Source organism: Mandrillus leucophaeus, unplaced genomic scaffold (genome assembly GCF_000951045.1).
Source record: "Mandrillus leucophaeus isolate KB7577 unplaced genomic scaffold, Mleu.le_1.0 Scaffold284, whole genome shotgun sequence".
Taxonomy (NCBI): domain Eukaryota; kingdom Metazoa; phylum Chordata; class Mammalia; order Primates; family Cercopithecidae; genus Mandrillus; species Mandrillus leucophaeus.
The window spans coordinates 3,467,117-3,486,152 of NW_012102965.1; the positions used below are offsets into that span (position 1 = coordinate 3,467,117).

A 19,036-nucleotide genomic window follows, 5' to 3' on the forward strand; every position below is an offset into this window, starting at 1 on the left:
AAAAAAAAAGAAAAAAGAAAAAAGAAGTACTGGCACATGGTAGGTGCTATCTTTCCAATATTAAATATAAAATAAATTAACTCATCTTTTCTCATCCAAGTTTCTTTGATGCACAGTGATAGTGTCTATAAGGCTATACATTTTCCTGATTTTAATACTTTGAAATTATTGTTTTAATAAGAGTACTACCCTTTGTGTCCCATGAACGTGGGTGTTCATACTTGGCAGCTTGGCAGTTTTGGATCTAGTTCTCTGTTTCTGATGAGCTCATTAGAACATGATGTTTATCACCCAGTTTAGGCCAGTTAGCACTCCTTTGTTTTGTGGTTACATTTCTCATTTTGGCCTGTATTGTGCTAGCGAGTGGAAAGAATTTTCTCTTCTCCTTGTTGGGAAAGCAATGATCATTTCACTGTTACTGAATCAATTCACCATCTTCCTATAAGATAGAATATAGGTGACACTCAGATGTCTGCTTTAGGAGGTCAGATTGCCCACCTCCAAATCCTCAGGGTACTTCCCCCGGGTTTCTACAAAGCATTGCAAATCTCTTGTGAAAATTAAAAGAAAAATACTACCTTTGGGCTCAACAAATATTTATTGAACATCTATTCTGAAGAGAATAATCACTTGGGACATGGTGTTGGAAGAACAAATAAATAATCATAATAAAAGGCAAAATAGAGACTAAAATATTAGATAATTATCTTTTTAAAAAAATATATTCCTGTCTCTCTAACAGACCTTAAGTTTCTTGAGGATAGATAATGCATCTTTTAGTCTCTGTCCCTTGGTGTGGTGCCTTGCATGTGGTAGGTAGTCATAAGGGTTTGTAGGTTTGATTAGCAATAAATTTTGATACCTACTTCTACATCTTAATTGGTTGTAAGACTAAGATGAGAGCTTAAAGGAAATCAGATAGAATGTATTAGCAAAACCGTCTAACTTCCACCTCAGTGGAATGGGTTATTGTGTAAAAAGAGAAGGGAAAAATATAAAAGAAAGAATTATTATTGCTGATCATGGCATATCCTTTTTAACTTAATGATGGGAAGGTACTAGATGTCTTGGTTGGTACTAAGTAAACACAAAACTAGGACATAAAAGATTTGGAATGCTAATCTTGATGCCTTCTGGTGGTGATGGTGTGTGTGTGTGTGTGTGTGTGTGTGTGTGTGTGTGTGTGTTTTAAATCCCAGTTGCAATGTCAGTTTAGTATTTGCGTTTTAATCATTAATTTGTGTGGGCAAAACCTAGAGGTGCCTCAGAAAGAAGTTCTTCATCATGGCATCTTGTTTCCTATATAGATTTTATAGATGTATAAAAAACTTACTACGCACATGTATTTCTCTATTACACCTGATTCATTTTAGCCAAATATTTCTTTTAAATTATATGTTTGGAACTTTGAGGGGGGTCAGAATGATTTATTTTGAAGCTGTAGTGAGTTTATTTTGAGTACCATAGACACATCCCTGACAACCAGCATAGTGATGGTGTATAGCCAGTGCCCAATACATGTTCTGCATGACTCATGGTTCTCAATTCATGTCACAGCAGAGGAAAAAACAAAATGTCAGTTTTAAGTGGATTATGCCTCTATACTTGTTAGTACTTAGCAAAGATAAACTGAGTTTAAGGTGTTTTCCCCCTCTGTTCTTATTGCACACTGACTCTGTGTTAAGTTTACAGGTGGGACACACACACATAAGATAGTTCTTTCTTGCCTTCGAGGGACTCACAGTCGAATGGAGACAGACACATGCTCAGCTATAACTCAAGGTGTTTGGATATGGAGGTAAAACCAAAGTGAGACAAAGAAGGAGCAGAGACAAATAATATGTAGTTTCCGTCAAGCCTCATGTGAACAACCATAGGTGAAGGTAGAACATATTGAGTGTTGCAGAGTGTAGCAAGAACTTGGAAGCACGAGTGGATTTCTTGGGATCTTGCTGGGGCCATGCAGGCTTCAGGGATGGATCGGCATTATCCTATGTGAATTCAGAAAAGTGGGTTCTGAGCTCTCTTTTTCTCATTCTTTTTCTTCTCCCCATTTGTAGCTTCTAGTACGCCTGCTGTGAATATTCAGCCAGATGTTTCTGGAGGTTGGGACTGGCATGCTAAACCAGGTAAAGGTCAGCAGGTTATTTTCTGTACACATTTATATAATTGCAAAAGCATAATCCTTACCCAAGATGAAGTGAGTACTCAGAGAGTATTGTGGCCTACCTGTGTAATTTGTGTCACTTTTTCCTAAAGATTCTTATTCTGGAAGAGCTTTTCCCAATGCACTTGATGACGTGATAGTGCTACTTATCATACACCATTTAACTTTTCTGAGTTTCTTTTGCTGGATGTCTGTCTTGACAATAGAATCAGACAGATATAAATATATATCAAACTCTATCACTTAGAAACTCTTGGATTTTTTGGCAAGTCTGAGCTTCAGTTTTCTTATCTGAACAATGGGGATAATAATTTTGGTTCCACACAGTTGTGTAAGTTTAAATTAAAAAAACTTGTATAACAATTTCTGGTATAGTGTAGATGCTGACAAATGTGAATATTCTTCCTTCTTTACAAAGTACTTATTTCAGAGCGAGATTTGTCTGTGATCAATAAGGTCTCCTCCTCATGATCACTATGGCATTTATGGAGCTGTCTTACATGACTGCTTCTGACGTTGAACAAGTTAAGTGCACGCGTGCACATACAAACACATACACAATGAGCTTATCACAACAACTTTCTGAAGCAGTTGCTGCTTCCTTTTTTTTTTTTTTATTGTAGCAACCCCCTCCCCACAACATAACATTTATCCTGCCAATAATTTCCAAGTGTACAATGCAGTATTATCAGCTACATGCACTTTGTTGTGCAACAGATCCCCAGAACGAACCCACCTCATCACTGACCCTCCCACATAACTGAAACTCTACACTCACTAAATAACTCCCTATCTCTGCCTCCGCCACCCCTGGCAACCACCCTTCTACATGAGTTTGACTACTTTAGATACCTCCTATAAGTAGAATCATACAGCATTTGACTTTTGTGGCTGGCTTATTTCACTTAGTATAATATCCTCAAGGTTCATCTGTGTTGTAGCATGTGACAGGATTTGCTTCTGTTTTTAATTTTTAAAAAGTTTTTGGCTGGGGCATGGTAGCTCACACCTGTAATCCCAGCACTTTGGGAGGCTGAGATGGGAGGATCCCTTAAGGCCAGGAGTTCATGACCAGTCTGGGCAACATGGCAAAACCCCATCTCTACAAAAATACAAAAATAGTCAGGGGTGGTGATGTGTGCCTGTAGTCCCAGCTACTTGGGAGGCTGAGATGGGAGAATTACTTGAGCCCAGGAAGTTGAGACTGCAGTGAGCCGAGATCACACCACTGCACTCCAGCCTGGGTGACAGAGTGAGAACCCTGTCTCAAAAAAAGATTTTTCTTTAAATTGACAGATAAAATTGTATGTATTTGTCGTATACAATATGAGGTTTTGAAGTACACATACACAGTGATATGGTTTAATGTAGCTAATTAACAAAAGCATTACCTTTACGTGGTTATATTTTTGTGGTGAGAACATTTAACATCCATTCTCTTTGAATTTTTCAAGAATGTAGTAGATTATCATTAACTGGAGTCACTATGCTGTACAATGGATCTCTTGACTTATTCCTTCTATCTAGCTGTAATAATATATCCTTTAACCAATGCCTCCTCATCCCTGCCCTACGTCCAACCACCCCAGCACCTGCTAACCACCATTCTACTCTTTATTTCTATGAGACCAACTTTTTTAGCTTCCATATACGAATGAGAACATACAGTATTTGTCTTTCTGTGCCTGGCTTATTTCATGTAACATAATGCTGTCTAGGTTTATCCATGCCGTCTCAAATGACAGGAATTTCTCCTTTTTATGGCTCAATAGTTTTCTATTGTGTGTATACCACATTCTATTTATCCATTCATCCATTAATGGGTACTTAGGTTGATTCCATATCTTGGCTGTTGTGAATAGTGCTACAATAAGCATGGGAGTGCAGATATCTCTTTGACATACTGACTTGATTTCCTTCGGATATATACCCAGTAGCAGGATTGGTAAATCATATGGTAGTTCTATTTTTAATATTTTAAGGAACCTCCAAATTGTTTCCCATAATGGCTGTACTAATTTACATTCCCACTAACTGTGTTCTTTTTTCTCTACATCCTTGCCAACAAGTTTTTTGTTTTTGTATAACAGCAATTCTTATAGGAGTGAGGTGATATGTCATTTTGGTTTTGATGTGCATTTATATGATGATTGGTGATGTTAGTATTTTTTATACATCTGTTTGTTTTATATATCTGTTGGTTTTCTTCTGGTTTTCATCTTTATGTTTTCTTCTGGTAATTTCATAGTTTTGGGTCTTATATTTAAATGTTTAATGGAATTTGAGCTGATTTTTGTATATGGTGAAAAATAAGTCTTTTTACCCTGTTGCCTTCTTATTCTGTTGATTGTTACCTTCCCTGCACAGAAGTTTTTAGCCTGATAATTTTCCCATTTGTTTTTCTTTTGTTACCTGTGCCATTGATTTCATATTATTTCTCTTTTCTAAAACTAATGGTAAAATGGTGAAGCTCAAAGATGTTAAGCAAGATTCCCAAGGTCACTCAGGAATTGGCAAAGCTGGAATCCAGATCCAGACCTAACTTCAAATCCTACAGGAAAGATTGAAGTCAGGTGACATGAGGACCTGGAAATAAAACAAACACTGGATATAATAGTTCACACTTGTGGCTTGGAAACAGCATTTGTCTTTTCTGTGTTCTGTCCTTGTTCAAGGTCACCATTCACCCAGGTCAGGGAAACAGGGTCTAGCAACTTCTTAGACATTTTCAAACCCTGTCCTAATTTGCCTAGGAGACAAAATGAACAGTAACTCTGGAATTCTGAATTTCAGAATTCAGCCTCAAACAACTAACTCATTTTCAATGACCTTATTTCCTTTTCAGGAGGCTTTGGAATGGGAAGCAAGTCAGCTGCCACCAGCCCAACCGGATCCTCGCATGGTACTCCCACCCATCAAAACAAACCCCAGACTCTGGATCCTTTTGCCGACCTTGGGACGCTAGGTACAAACTCAGAAGATCGAGCTACAAATAACATTTATTTATGGCTACAAAGCCTCAAATCTCAGTCTTTGGTGTTATAGCAAGCTGGTCTTGTCGCCTGGAACCTCAAATAGTGTGTATTCTTAATCTATCCTCTGAAACCTGAGATAGGCTTTTTAAAAAAAGAAAGTGAGAATCAGATATGGGATTCAAAATCATCTTTATTGATTCATTTCTCCAGTGCCTAATTCTGGATGTGTAGTATGAATAAAGTTAGAGCTTTCAGGGGCTCATGGCAGCAGAGTTTGGCTGCGCAAAAGTAACGTGTAGGGAAATGGTATGAGACAGGGCTGGTCAGATGGATTTGTGCCACGTAATGCCAACCTTGCAGAACACTTACTGTGATGCTGTGGTGTTACCTGTGAGATCTTCACACCGTTCCCCTTCTCTCCATTAACTGTGGTGCTCTCTGGTCAATTTGTAAAATTCTATACAGAAAATAGACTCAAGTATCGTATTTCCAGAATATTTTCACCATATGTTAATAGATGTCACAGGGTAAGTGTTCTGAGAGCAAGTGAGATTGGGAAACACTGGTTTCAGTGGATTTTGATTACCACTAAGAGGGTCACAGTGTCCAGAGTTCTCAAACTGATTTCACCAAGGAACCTGTTTTCAAGGAGGGGTTCATTGGAGTACTGTGTTCTGAAACATTTTCTTCCTCCTTTTTCCTTCCTCCTCTAGGGCAGTGCAGATTTGTTAAATAAGGATGGGGTAGGCCTGACACAAAGGTTTATCTTGGCCATATTGATAGCCCCTGATCTCAGGAAGCCCTCCTGAGGCATTTAGAGCCAGATGGAGGGAATGTGAGCCTGGCTACCATTGTTGTCTGTAACTTGTGTCAGCATCTTTATCTTCCATTCTGTACTATTTAGATGTTTTTCCCTTCTAAGAACTCTCAAAATTCTTTTATGCAGACATTTTCTTCTCCACCTTTCTTTGTATCTTACAGAAAATTTCAAATTTTAAAGTAATATTACTACATCAGATGAAATTTTACTTCAATAAAATCTCATTTATTATTGATTTTTAATGCATTTATTCATCCAACAAATATTTATGAAAGTGCCTTCTAGGTGCTAGGACTGTTTTGGTAAAAAAAAAAAATAGCAAAAAAACCCCAAAACTCCTGCCTTAATAAAACTTACATTATAGAAGGGGAATCAAATAATAAATTAACAAATATATAATATAATGTCAAATAATGAAAACGATAAAAATAACAGTTAATAGTTATTGGAGCCTTACTATGTGCCAGACACTACTTGAAGTGCTTCACATATATCATTTCATTTAATCTTCATAATCTTTTGAAGTGGTGACTGTTATAATCCTCATTTTACAGATGAGGAAACAGGGACACAACAGATTAAGTAACATGCACAAATCACAAGCTTTCAACACCAAGAAGTCTAGCTCTGGAGCTTGCACTCATGAAAGGTTTAGAGGTTGATGTAGCTGAGTGTGGGAAGGAGTATCAGGTCAGTTCATCCAGTCAATGATTTTCTACCCTTGAACATTAATTCCCTCATTTCACAAGTATTTTTGAGTACTTACTACGTGGTAGGCATTCAGGATGTAATAAAGAATCAAGGCAGATGACATTCCTGTTCTTTGAAACTTACACTACAGTGGGAGGAAGAAACTTTAATTGAATGTAAAATATCCACTACTGTAGGGGCTACACAAGATGGAGCATTTTTAAAAAAGCTCCCCAGGTAATTCTAATGAACAATCAAGGTTGAGAACCACTGCTGTAGCTTTTAATGAGGATTGCAGTGGTCTCTGGATTTAGCTACCACTTCGTTTTTCTGTCAGTTATCTGCTTCAATTGCATTAACAATTAACTTGCTGAGCATAGGGAGAAAATATTCTAGAAGGGTGGACATCAGAGAGTCCTGCAATGTTGATGAGCCCCGTGAGTGCGGGGTCAGCGTCTGCTTTTTCACCACTGTATCTGCAGACTGGCATCTAGAGGATGCTCGATAGTGGTTCCTAAATGAATGAATAACTGACAGTATGGTAGGCATATGGCAAGGTTTTCTTCATTCTTTAGGCTTTTCCATATTTACCAAATTTTAAAATAAAAAGCATATATGTTCAGAACAAAGTAAGCTTCCTTAAATATATAATGAAACCCCAGTATAGAATGAATACCAAGTCTTAGGTGTATGTTCCTGTGCTCTTGGCAGGAAGGCTCTGGGACATAGGAAGAGGGACTTCATGCTGCTAGTTATGGAATGAGTGGGGCAATGCCAACTTTGAAGACAAGCCCTGTCATTACATTTTCCTATCACCAAGTATTTATTGAGCCCTGAAGATGTACTGGGCATGTGCTTGTTAGCATATGAGCTTACATTATTTTATAATATATAACATCTCTTTGTTTGCTTAATTGTGAAATACTTTCATGTAGTTGTTGTGTCTTTACAGTATACCTGTGATACAGACATAGTTTTGATTAAACAGATGAAGAAACTGAGGCTCAAAGGGGTGCGATTTTTTTGCCCAGCTTTAGAAGAGAGATATAGAAAGATTCTCTGTGTCCTGTTTTCAGCTATATTCTTAGTGCCCAGCATAGTACATCACACTTGGTAATGCTCACCAAATAGGGGTGAATTAGTGTATATATGTATGAATGAATGAAGAACAAATGCAAGAATGAATGATAGAGCTGAGACTGAAACTCAGATTGACAATAAGTCCAGTGATCATGACACATTTCCAGTAGGGAAGGAAAGTGGAGTCTCAGGATCAGAATAGGGAAAGTATCTATAGAAAGAAGGGATAGTAAGGGATGAGTTATAGTGAAAGGCTCAGCAATTTAAGGATTACTGGGTGCAGTAAACGAACCTGATATTTGGAGGTAGGATGTACATAGTCTAATCCCAGCTCCATAATTAGCTGTGTGATCATGAGCATATCAGGAAACCTCTCTGAGCCTTAATTTCCTTATCTTTAAAGTGGGGCCAGTGATACTACTTACCTCCTAAGAGTGTTGTGTAGATCTGAGCAGTAATGTACATAAGCACATTTTGTTAACTCTAAAGAGCTATATAAGTATTAGTTATTTTATTGTTGTTCCTTTAGACTTATTACATGAAAGGGTCTTTGGGGATCATCACATTTCAGCTTCTCATTTTACCTCTTTAAATGCAAGTCACAGCTGGTTTTCATATTTTGGACATAACCCAGCTTGTATGCAGTGAGTGCTTAAAAGTTTGGAGATTATGCAATCACGATTCTACTTAAATTCCTGGCACAAAATAACATCATTTTTAAAGCTTGAATAAGATCGTTTGTCCTGTTTAAAGTTATCAGAATGTTGACTATTTTTTCTTTCCTTGAATGAAATGCAAGTAGTATGAAATTAAAGCCTACTTGTGAAATTTCAAAACATCTTTATTTACTCTTGGGCACTAACCATGCTTTATAACAAAAAGTGATTAATCCTAATAATTGAAGTTTAAGTAGCACCTTAATGAGTGGACTTACTCTGTTTTATTCCCCATTCTTGTCATTTAGTAGTTTTTAAAAATATTTTATTCTAGTGAAGAAGTAGAATCTGCTTAGAAGATGGAAGGGTGGGGAAGGATGGCACAGTGGGAAGAGCCAGGGTTCTTTTGACTTGGAGGCAAAGATCCAGAATCAAGTGTCAGCTCAGCCACTTGCTGTGTGCCTCTGAGAAAATCACTTAACTGCTCTGACCTGCAGTTTGTTCATCTGAAGGAAAAATGAGGCCATTAAAACATACCTAAAAGTGTCGTTGTGGGGATTAAGGAAATAATATGTATGCCTGTAATTCCTTTATCTATATTAGGAAGATTACTTATGCTATCAGTCAAGGGAATGGCTACTAAAGCAAACAATATCTGAAGACACAAGAGTTAGAGGCCACTCAATATAGTTTTACCGTCTTCATCCCTTTTTCTTTAGGTAGTTCTTCATTTGCCAGCAAGCCCACCACACCAACTGGATTGGGTGGAGGATTCCCACCTCTCAGCTCGCCACAGAAGGCATCTCCTCAGCCTATGGGTGGCGGGTGGCAGCAGGGAGGTGCCTACAACTGGCAGCAGCCACAGCCTAAGCCTCAGCCCAGCATGCCCCACTCCTCTCCCCAGAACCGACCCAACTACAATGTGAGCTTCTCGGCCATGCCTGGGGGCCAGAACGAACGTGGGAAAGGATCAAGTAATTTGGGTAAGGATGATGGTATGGGACCTAGCTATAGGGCAGCCTGTCTGTGTTGTCATACTGCCTGAATATGTGTGTCTGAAGGTGACAGTAGTTTCTGGATGGTTTCAATTCAGTAGTTTCTGAGGAAATCTTACAGTTGTAGAGACACAACATGATCCCTACCCCCAATGCTGTACCTGGAGCCTCCTGGGTTGACTATGCTTCTAACTTTTATACCATTTTGTGACTGTGGGCTCACTTGTCCATTTCTCTCCACACTGGAACCACATGGAGGGCAGGGACTGTGTCTTAGTTGCCATGGTATCATTAGCACCTAGCATAATGCTTGGCATAGGGTAGGCACTAAATGAATGTTGAAGGGATGTGAGTGGAGAGGTGGATGGATCTTAAAGCTGTTATTCCTTTGGAAGAGGAGGTAGAAGAGAAAGTTGGGGAATCTTTCAAGCACATTGGTCATATTTGCCCTTTGGTCCCAATTGGAGGACTGTATGTGTCTTGGAACACTTGGTCTTTCTTATGCTCTGTTTGGTGGATTCCTGAGATCAGTGGGGTACCTATAATGGTGCCAACACCTGAGGCTGGAGGATACCTTGGATAGGATCTTGACAATGAGTGAAAAGTAATATTTTTGCATAGGAGGGATGGTTAGATTTGAGTTTATTAAAAGCCTATTTTGGTACATTTTATATTTCAGTTGATTTTGTCAGACTCTGCAATGAAGTACATAGGAACATGGTGAGGGAACAGGCCTTTCTCTCTATGGAACATGGAAAGGCAATTCTTCTGTTCTTCGTAGTAGCTGTAGCTAACATTTATTGAGTCCTTACTGTATGCCAGGTGCTATCCTAAGCATTTTTCATGTACAGTCATCCCCCTTTATGTGTGGTTTTGTCCTTTGCAATTTCAGTTATCTGAGGTCAACTGCAGTCTGAAAATATTAAATGGAAAATTCCAGGAGTAAGCAATTCATTCATTTTAAATTGTGCACTATTATGAGCAGCATGATGAAACCTCACACCATCTTACTACATCCTGTCTAGGATGTGAAGCATCCCTCTGTCCAGCACATCTATGTTGTGTTCTGTAGCCTCCCATTAGTCACTTAGTAGCCATCTCGGCTATCAGATCAAAGAAAGTACTGTATATATAGGGTCCGGTACTATCTGTGGTTTTTAGGTGTCCACTGCGGGCCTTGGAACATACCCCCTGTGAATAAGTCGGGGGACTCCCATATTATTTCTTATAATCTTCAAAACCAACCACGTATCATAGGTGGGGAACCTGTGACACAGATCGATGAAGTAATTTCCTAAGTTTATACAGCTTATAAGTGACAGAGTCAGGATTTGAACCCTTGCAGTTTGGCTCCAGAACCCCTGCCCTTTATTGCTACATTCTACTGGCTAGAACACAAGTGCTTCTCACAACACCAACATGTTAGGAATTCAGTTGTTGGGGGTATGTAACATCATGTTTGTTCTTGACTACCAGGGATATTTCCTGGACAGTTCCATAGAGTCATGTCAATTCCCCTCCATTTTTGAGTAGATAGATGTGGGGTGAGTGATTTCAATCAGCAAATACTTATGGAGCATCTTCAGTGTAGAAAACGTTGAGGATGCAGCAGTAAACAAGAAACAAAATCCCTAGTTTCAGAGCACTTACATTTCAGTGTGTGCAAGTGCAGGTGTGTGTATGTCTTACAGTATAGAGATAGCAAATGGTTTTCAACTCAACCAACTGATTTTGGTTGATTTGAATTGACTGTATGGACTGATGTTTTGGTTTTATTTTGTTTTAACAAGCATTTAGATAGCCAGGCACTGTTCTAAGCATTTTAAATGTCAACTAATTATTCATTTTCACAACAACTCCATAAGGTAAGTAATATTCCTAACACCATCCCCATTTTATGGATTAGGAAATTGAGGAATAGAGATAGTAAGTAACTTGCCTAGGTCACATCACTATTAAGTGGCAGAGTTAGAATTCAAACCTGGGGAGCTGGGGTCCAAATTCTTTGTTCCTAGCCACCATGCTTGGCTGCCTGTCCAACCAAATTGAGAAAGATTATGAGGATACAACAGATTTGGAGAGAAAGAGCAAAGTGACTGACTAAAATATCAACAGAATAGGGGCAGGGAAGTGGTAGCATGCATGGATTTCAACTACCAAAACCCAGATCCCAGTGCCAACACTGATATGAGTTAGTTATAATCTGGAGGGATAATGAGTATCCTCATCTAAAGAGAAGGTACAGTGGAGATGGAATTTGATTTGGCTTCATGAACCAACCTCCAGTTTTAACCTTGCCACATATATGTTAAATGATTCTGGACAGATTCATTTTCATCATCTGTAAAATGGATGCAAGAGTCTCTTACCCTACTCACAGGGTAAGCAAGCATGAGGGTTAAGGGACTGAATGCATATTAAAAACATCTTGAAGACCCCAGATGCTGTGAGATAATGATACAGCGTTATGTTTAAGAATGAAAACTATTAATGATTTTCAAATATTATATTGCAGAAGGGAAACAAAAAGCAGCTGATTTTGAAGACCTACTCTCTGGTCAAGGTTTCAATGCTCACAAAGACAAAAAGGGGCCTCGGACAATAGCTGAGATGAGAAAGGAGGAAATGGCTAAGGAAATGGATCCTGAGAAATTAAAGGTGAGTGAGGCCCCTGACACAGCTTGATTATCCTATATGACAAAGTCATGTGATAAAGTCATGTATATGGAGCTATCAGCACGAGACTAACCTATTGTCTTAGTCCATTCAGGCTGCTATAACAAAATACCATAAATGGGGTAGCTTATAAACAACAGGATTTTTTTTTCTCATAGTTATGAAGGCTGGAAGTCTAAGATCAAGGTGCCAGCCATTTTGGTGTCTGGTGAGGGCCATCTTCCTGGTTCATGGATGGTGGTCTTTTCCCTGTGTCCTCATAGGCAGAAGAAAGAGGTCTTGCTCAGGCCTCTTTCATAAGGGCACTAATCCCATTTACAAGAAATGTGTCTCATGAACTAATCACCTCCCAGTAGGAAGCCCTAACCTCCTAATACCATCACCTCAGGAATTAGAATTTCAGTATAGGAATTTTGGGGGACACATACATTCAGACCATATCACCTATAGAAGGCGTGGTATTAGATTTCTGGTGGCCACTCTATTTGGTCTTTGCAGTTGTGATTTGAGTACAGCTGTTCCCTTTAAAAGCAAAGTAGCTGTGAGGAGGTTGCACACACTGTTTAATTTCTTTAATAAAATAAATGTTATTCCATGGTATGGCAATACAGATTTCTTTTGTTTGCCTGTTCAGATGAGCAGCAGCACTTTTTAAGAGGTGATTTTGTTATTCAGATGGCATTCACATTCTAAACATGAGTCATTAGAATTTGCTGGTAAGAAGAATGCATTGTTTATGTTTTCTGTTTCTGCCTTGAGAGCTTTTTTATTAAACCAGATTGACTGAAGCCCCCAGGATCTTTTCTCTACTGATAGAGAAATATTTACGTATCTGAGACTTACCAATTCCCGCAACATTAGACCTGGAGGTTTGGAAGGTAGAGGAGAGAAAGGCTGAGGGAAGTGTGGCTCCCGTCTTCCCCATTGTCTCCCTCTACTTTTAACCCAAGCAGTTCTCCTTTTATCTCTTTTTGATTCTGGAGGTCTAGGTAAAATTAGATTTGAGGATTTTCCTTAAATCAAATCAACATTCTTTTTTCCTCAAATCAACATACTGTTTTAGTATGTTTCAGCATTGTTGTTGTTGTTTTTTTTAAGTTTGCAAATCAGCAAATCTAATCCCTTTGTTTCACAGCTGAAGAAAAACCACATAACTTCACAGATGAAGATGTTGTATGGACAGGCGGATGCAGATTAGCTGGGAAACAGAGGGTGGTTATGTTGATGAGTGGTATGAGGTCTGGAAGAGTTTGTAAAGATCAAGAGAATTGGAATGTTCTTCACAGATGGAGAGGTTGAGTTCCTATGTGACAAAATACTAAATATGCTGACACTATAACAAACTGAAAGAGGAGGATGTAATCTGTCTTTGTATTAAGGCATCTGCAAAACCAGTACTTGAACGGCAAGTCAATCTTAACACATTCTGAAAACATATACCACTGTTCTGTATAGTTTCCTGACAGATTTGTTGCAGATGTATATAATATACATCTAATATAACTTAGATTCTTTGACACATTTTTTAGTACAATGTAGGATCTTTCATTTGCATGTTTTTCACTCCACCCAATGTCACAGGGGCTTAATATTTCTCCCAAAAACTTTGTGTTTTATCTCAAAAACCTTTGTTCATTAGGCAAACTCAGGCGGTTTCCTATAAAAGAAAGCTGTTTATTTCACTTAAGCCATGTTTGATTATTTAATTGGTACAGAGTATGTAATTGTTTGGGAGAGTAGCTGTCATTAACATGACTGAACCATTCATCCAGCAACACTCACTTAGCCGAACTCCTGTTAGGTACTCAATGCTGATACAGTTTTATGATCCCTCTGACTTAATCACCTCATTTGTTCAAACTGTGAATGTTCATAGTTCAAATAAATGACTAAATGGATCAATTAACGTAACAAGCCTTTTTGAGCTCTTCTGCACCAGGTTTATTATTTGGTTCTGAGATACAGTGATATATAAGAAATAATACTTTTCCTCAAACAGTTCTGCCTAATGGAAGGGAAAGACAAACACACAATTACAATAAAGTGTGGCACATATTATGGTAAAAACGTGTTTAAGGTAGAGTAGCCAGAGAAGTTTGGCGCTTTTTTAACGGTTACTTATTTAGTGCAGTATCTACCCTCATGGAGTTTATGTTGAGTGTAACTCTGAGGGTAGGGATGGGAGAGAAAGGAAATCAAACTTGCAAAGTCTAACAGTGTGAAATTCCTCAGCAGGCTTTTGAAGGATGATAGAGTTAACCAGGAAGACAAGGTAGGAGGTTAAGGAGGAGAAGCATTTCAGGTGGAAGAAACAGCCTGGATTATACAGGTTGCCCTAAGTGTTTTGATGTTGCTGGAGCAGAAGGGGTTTCTAGAGTCCCAGTGGAAACCTTCTGAAGTAGTAATTAAGCATTTGAGTTTCTTAATTCCCTTCGTGTTTACAGATTCTGGAATGGATTGAAGGTAAAGAAAGAAATATCAGAGCCCTTCTCTCCACGATGCATACTGTGCTGTGGGCTGGGGAGACCAAGTGGAAACCAGTTGGCATGGCAGACCTGGTAACACCAGAGCAGGTGAAGAAGGTGTACAGGAAGGCTGTCCTGGTGGTGCACCCAGATAAAGTGGGTATAACCTGCCCTGTTGTGTAACTTGTCAGGTCCTTGCTTCATTATCTTATGTGTTTTACTTTAAATGTGCTGGTTGATATGACCTATTTTTAATAAAATTAAGTCTATGGGCTAAAATCAGATATTTAAACAAATAGTTACATTTTATGAAATGAGAAAGAAGATATCAAACTATATATTACAGGGGCTTATTTAGAGAGAGTAAGATTTACCCAGGGATTAATTTTTAGGGCTCAGAAGTAAATTGTGGCTGAGTACAGTGGCGTATGCCTGTAATTCCAGCACTTTGGGAGGCCGGGGTAGGCAAATTGCTTGAGCCCTCAAGTTTGAGACCAGCCTGGGCAACATGAAAAAACCTTGTCCCTACAAAAAAAAATACAAAAATTAGCTGGTGTGGTGGCATGAGCCTGTAGTCTCAGCCACTCGGGAAGCTGAGGTAGGAGGATCACTTGAGCCTGGATGATCAAGGCTGCAGTGAGCTGAGATCACTCCACTGTACTCCAGCCTGGGCAACAGAGTGAGACCCCGTCTCCAAAAAAAGAAAAGAAAAGGAAAAGTAAATTGTATCCTGACTTACAATAGTAAGGACAGGCTAAGAGCTGGACAGAAGAAAACTTCTTTCCTTTAGAGATAAAACAGTATGGTTAGCTAGGACAGTAATGGAAAAGCTTTAGAATGTAGTTGGTAAAATTTGTGAGAATCAATAAAATATTCAAAATGGAATTAAATTTGCCACTGTCTTGATTATCACTATATTGATTTTGTCAGTTTATGTCTTCATTGAAGTATATATACATCTAAGGCTCTACCTTGTCAGAAACTTCAACTAACTCATGGCCAAATGAAATCATTGTATAATACATAGAAACATTCAGAAGGAAGTGAGTCATCTTGCTGTCACATAGACTATACCGGTCATATGACATGAAGCTATGATCGAAGTGCCACTTGGGAACACAGGCTTGAATTTGATGCATTTGATTTTCATCTCTCCACATTTTTTTTGTACTAGTCTGGAAAGAAGAATTAATGAGAAGCAGTGGTAGTGCTTGAATTTTGATGAATCAAAAGAGAAGGAGAAACAAGAGCCCAGAAAAATCCACAAACTGTATGCCCCATTATGACTCTCAAAGAATGTTTTAGAAACAGGAAAATGGGAGTTAAAAACAGTCAATGGAGATGGGCTGTCAAGAACCTTTGTCATTTGGCAGATACTTCTGGAGAACAGAGATACATCTTTTGCTGCCCGATAAGCTCTCTGTTGTCTGCTTCTTGACGGATTACTACTACCCTTGTGCATTTCTAGGGGGAGGGCATTATGGGGAGGTTATAGTAATTTGGGTCAGATATAGTAGATTAGGCTGAAAAGTAGAAATGGCCAAATGGAAAAACATTTCAATTACTTAGAGTCCATATATTGGCAGTGAAAAATTCAATATCAGTAACATTTTGGTCTGTGGTATCTAATATGTGTTTATGTTTTCTCTGCAGGCTACTGGGCAACCCTATGAGCAATACGCAAAGATGATTTTCATGGAGCTCAATGATGCCTGGTCTGAATTTGAAAACCAAGGCCAAAAGCCCTTATATTAATTCAGGAGCTTTTCCATCCCTGCTGCAGACCTGTGCTAATGCTTAGTGTGTGTCACAATTCTGAGGTTTTCGCAGATGAACCAAAAACTCCAGTAACGTGTTTTCAGTACTAAACCGTTAAGTTACTCATGAATTAATTTCTCATCGATAAGGGATATGGATGTTTGGTTTCTCAAAGTTCCCACCATAAAAGATCCAAAGCATGAGAGGAACTTCTAGTCAGATGACCTTGCAGAACCACTGCATTCCTCCCTGCCCTGTGGGGAGCCCACTCAGCATTCTACCTGGGGAAATGGAAAACAGAGGCCACCACCCATGAAGGCATAACACCCATCACATTGTCGGAGAATAGGATTAATGAGCAACAGTTATGATAATAGAGTTATATGATTGTTTAATGGTTCCTAGATTTTTCTTGGAAAGATATAATTTGAGCAGTGGCTTTATGCAGACTCAAAGAACAAGACCAAGTATTTTTTTTTTTTAAGTAAAAATTTACTAAGGGCTTTAGCATAATACTGTAAATGTCTTTTGGTCAAGAGGACTAACAAATATAAAGGAACTTGAATTGTGGGGAGTGAAAATAGTCCAGTGATTAAACTACAGTCCAGTGATTACCACCAACTTTCTGACTAAGCTAAAAATGAATGAAAATGCTGGCTAAAGAAAAGAGGGACTCTGAAGATGCCGACATCTTTATTCCTGGTTAGGAAGGTGGGCTGTTACCCTCTTTCCCTTTAGAAAACTGTGATTAATTAAATAAAATGTCTTACTACTATAACAACTCTAAACCTGGTTTAAATGAAACATCTAGTTTTGCTGTAAGGCTTAATGCTCTTCTTTTGTTTAGCCAAGAAAACATGCTTAGCTGGAAACAGGTGGTAAAGTAGTTTGGCCTGTTCACAATTTATCAGGGCCAATATCTAGTATGGACTCAGTGTTCTCTAGGTTTGTGAGCGGTTGTGGTACGAGAATAGAAGGCAACACTGAATAGGAGTTATGAGAATGGCACGATCACAGTGAGAGAGCTGCACTCACCTGCAGACCCAGTCAGATGGCTTGTCAGTATCTGCTCTGAGGAACCAGGTCCCACCTCCCCACAAGGCAAATCTAGACCCATTGGATTATTACAGTGGACTTTATTGTTTTAAAAGTAGTTGGGGGTCCACAGGAACAACATTCATACAGGGACATTTGTGAAAGCAAAGCAAGAATGAAAGCTTTCCAGATCTTAGACTGGCTGGATTAGATCAGTGTGTTGGCTGGTTCTCATTTTAAGGGGTAAGCAGTTTGCTGTTCTGTGACTTTAGTAGATCTCTTTTGTGTGCACATATACAATGTGCATTATACATACATATATATATGCGCAAAGCAGATGGGCAAAAAGATTTTCATGCTAATCTTCAAAGGTTCATGCTCAATGTTGTGAAAAGCTTTTAAAAGTTGTTTTGAAAAGACAATCATTTTTTGTTTTTGTTTTAATTTTCTCGTGGCAAGCTATACCGGAAAAGCGGCATGTCAAAAATATTTTAGGTTCTGCATAGATCTCTTTCTCTTTCTCTCTTTTTTTTTTGTTTGTTTGTTTGTTAAAGTTCATTATTTATTTTACCTTTTACTGACAATGTGAAACTCAAAGAAAATGTTCTCTTTTTAAATATACAGTCATAAACTGTTCAAGGTAACCATAACAAACTAGATGTTATTTATTAACGTATTATAAAATAATGTTTGATCCAGTATGTGCTTGTCTTATTTAAAATCGGAATGTGAGACATGTTGCTGTGACCTGTTTTTTTTTCCTCATTCACATTTGTAGATATTGTGTGAACTACAGTATATAATAACAATTAAAAGGATATTCTGTGGATGTCACATATTTTGAAATGATAGAACTACATTAGCTTTGTATCATGTTTGGATAATTCATCAATGTTCACAGTTTAAAACATCATTAAACATTATGTAATTAGCAATGAGAAAGAATCTTACTTAACTTAAATTTGGGGATTTCCCCCCACATCTCTTTTCCGGATACATTATAATTCTGGAACCCTATTTATCTCAAAACTCTTAATATATGCAGACCAACAGGTTTTTGCATTCCTTTTAAATAGCTGGTTGTGACAAAGCTTGTTGTTGATCAGATTCACTGTTTCATCATATTTATTGTAATATATTTTTTGTTTTGTAAATATGTTACAACAAAATGTGATTGGTCTAAAATATTTGTAATGTATATTAAAAGGTTCAAAAATATTTGTGGAAATCCAAGTTATTTGGGTACTTGTAGGAATACAGTGACGAGCTTGAATGTCACCTTCTGACATGATTTACTTTTAAGGAAAGTTATGAGGAGAGAATACGAAAAGCATGCACCAAAATGTCATCTGACAGGATTTCTGGATTTATACTTAATCCCTCCTGCCCCAGCACACACACACACACACACACACACACACGCACGCATGCACACATGATTTTGATTATGCTACATCATATATGTTTCAAAAAGAAGTAGCATAGAAATCCTGGTCTCCTAGCCACAAAATTAAAGGATTTTCAAAAAAATTAATCTGTATGTTGAGGCAAAAGGATTGAACCTGGAAGTCTGGGACTTTATCATAGAAACAAAGTCTCAGATATTTTAGTTCTTTGGAAACAAATGCTGTCATTCAAAAGCATTTGACCCATCACTGTACTGTCTACGTGAGGAAGAATGTTCAAGTTGAATCCTAATGCTGTGAATGAAACATAATC

At 38.2% G+C, this 19,036-nt stretch overlaps 1 protein-coding gene across 3 annotated transcripts in view; it reads left to right on the forward strand.

The window, feature by feature from the left end:
• Positions 1-18,535, forward strand: part of DNAJC6 (DnaJ (Hsp40) homolog, subfamily C, member 6) — a 163,317-nt gene extending 144,782 nt beyond the window's left edge. For all 3 annotated transcript variants that reach the window (XM_011985477.1, XM_011985479.1, XM_011985478.1), the window contains 6 exons: positions 2,061-2,129; positions 5,013-5,132; positions 9,108-9,371; positions 11,899-12,041; positions 14,504-14,680; positions 16,178-18,535. In XM_011985477.1, the coding sequence (XP_011840867.1) occupies positions 2,061-2,129; positions 5,013-5,132; positions 9,108-9,371; positions 11,899-12,041; positions 14,504-14,680; positions 16,178-16,279 (875 nt within the window). In that variant the 3' untranslated portion in view covers positions 16,280-18,535. The remainder of the gene's footprint in view (positions 1-2,060; positions 2,130-5,012; positions 5,133-9,107; positions 9,372-11,898; positions 12,042-14,503; positions 14,681-16,177) is intronic.
• Positions 18,536-19,036: the final 501 nt, after the last annotated feature.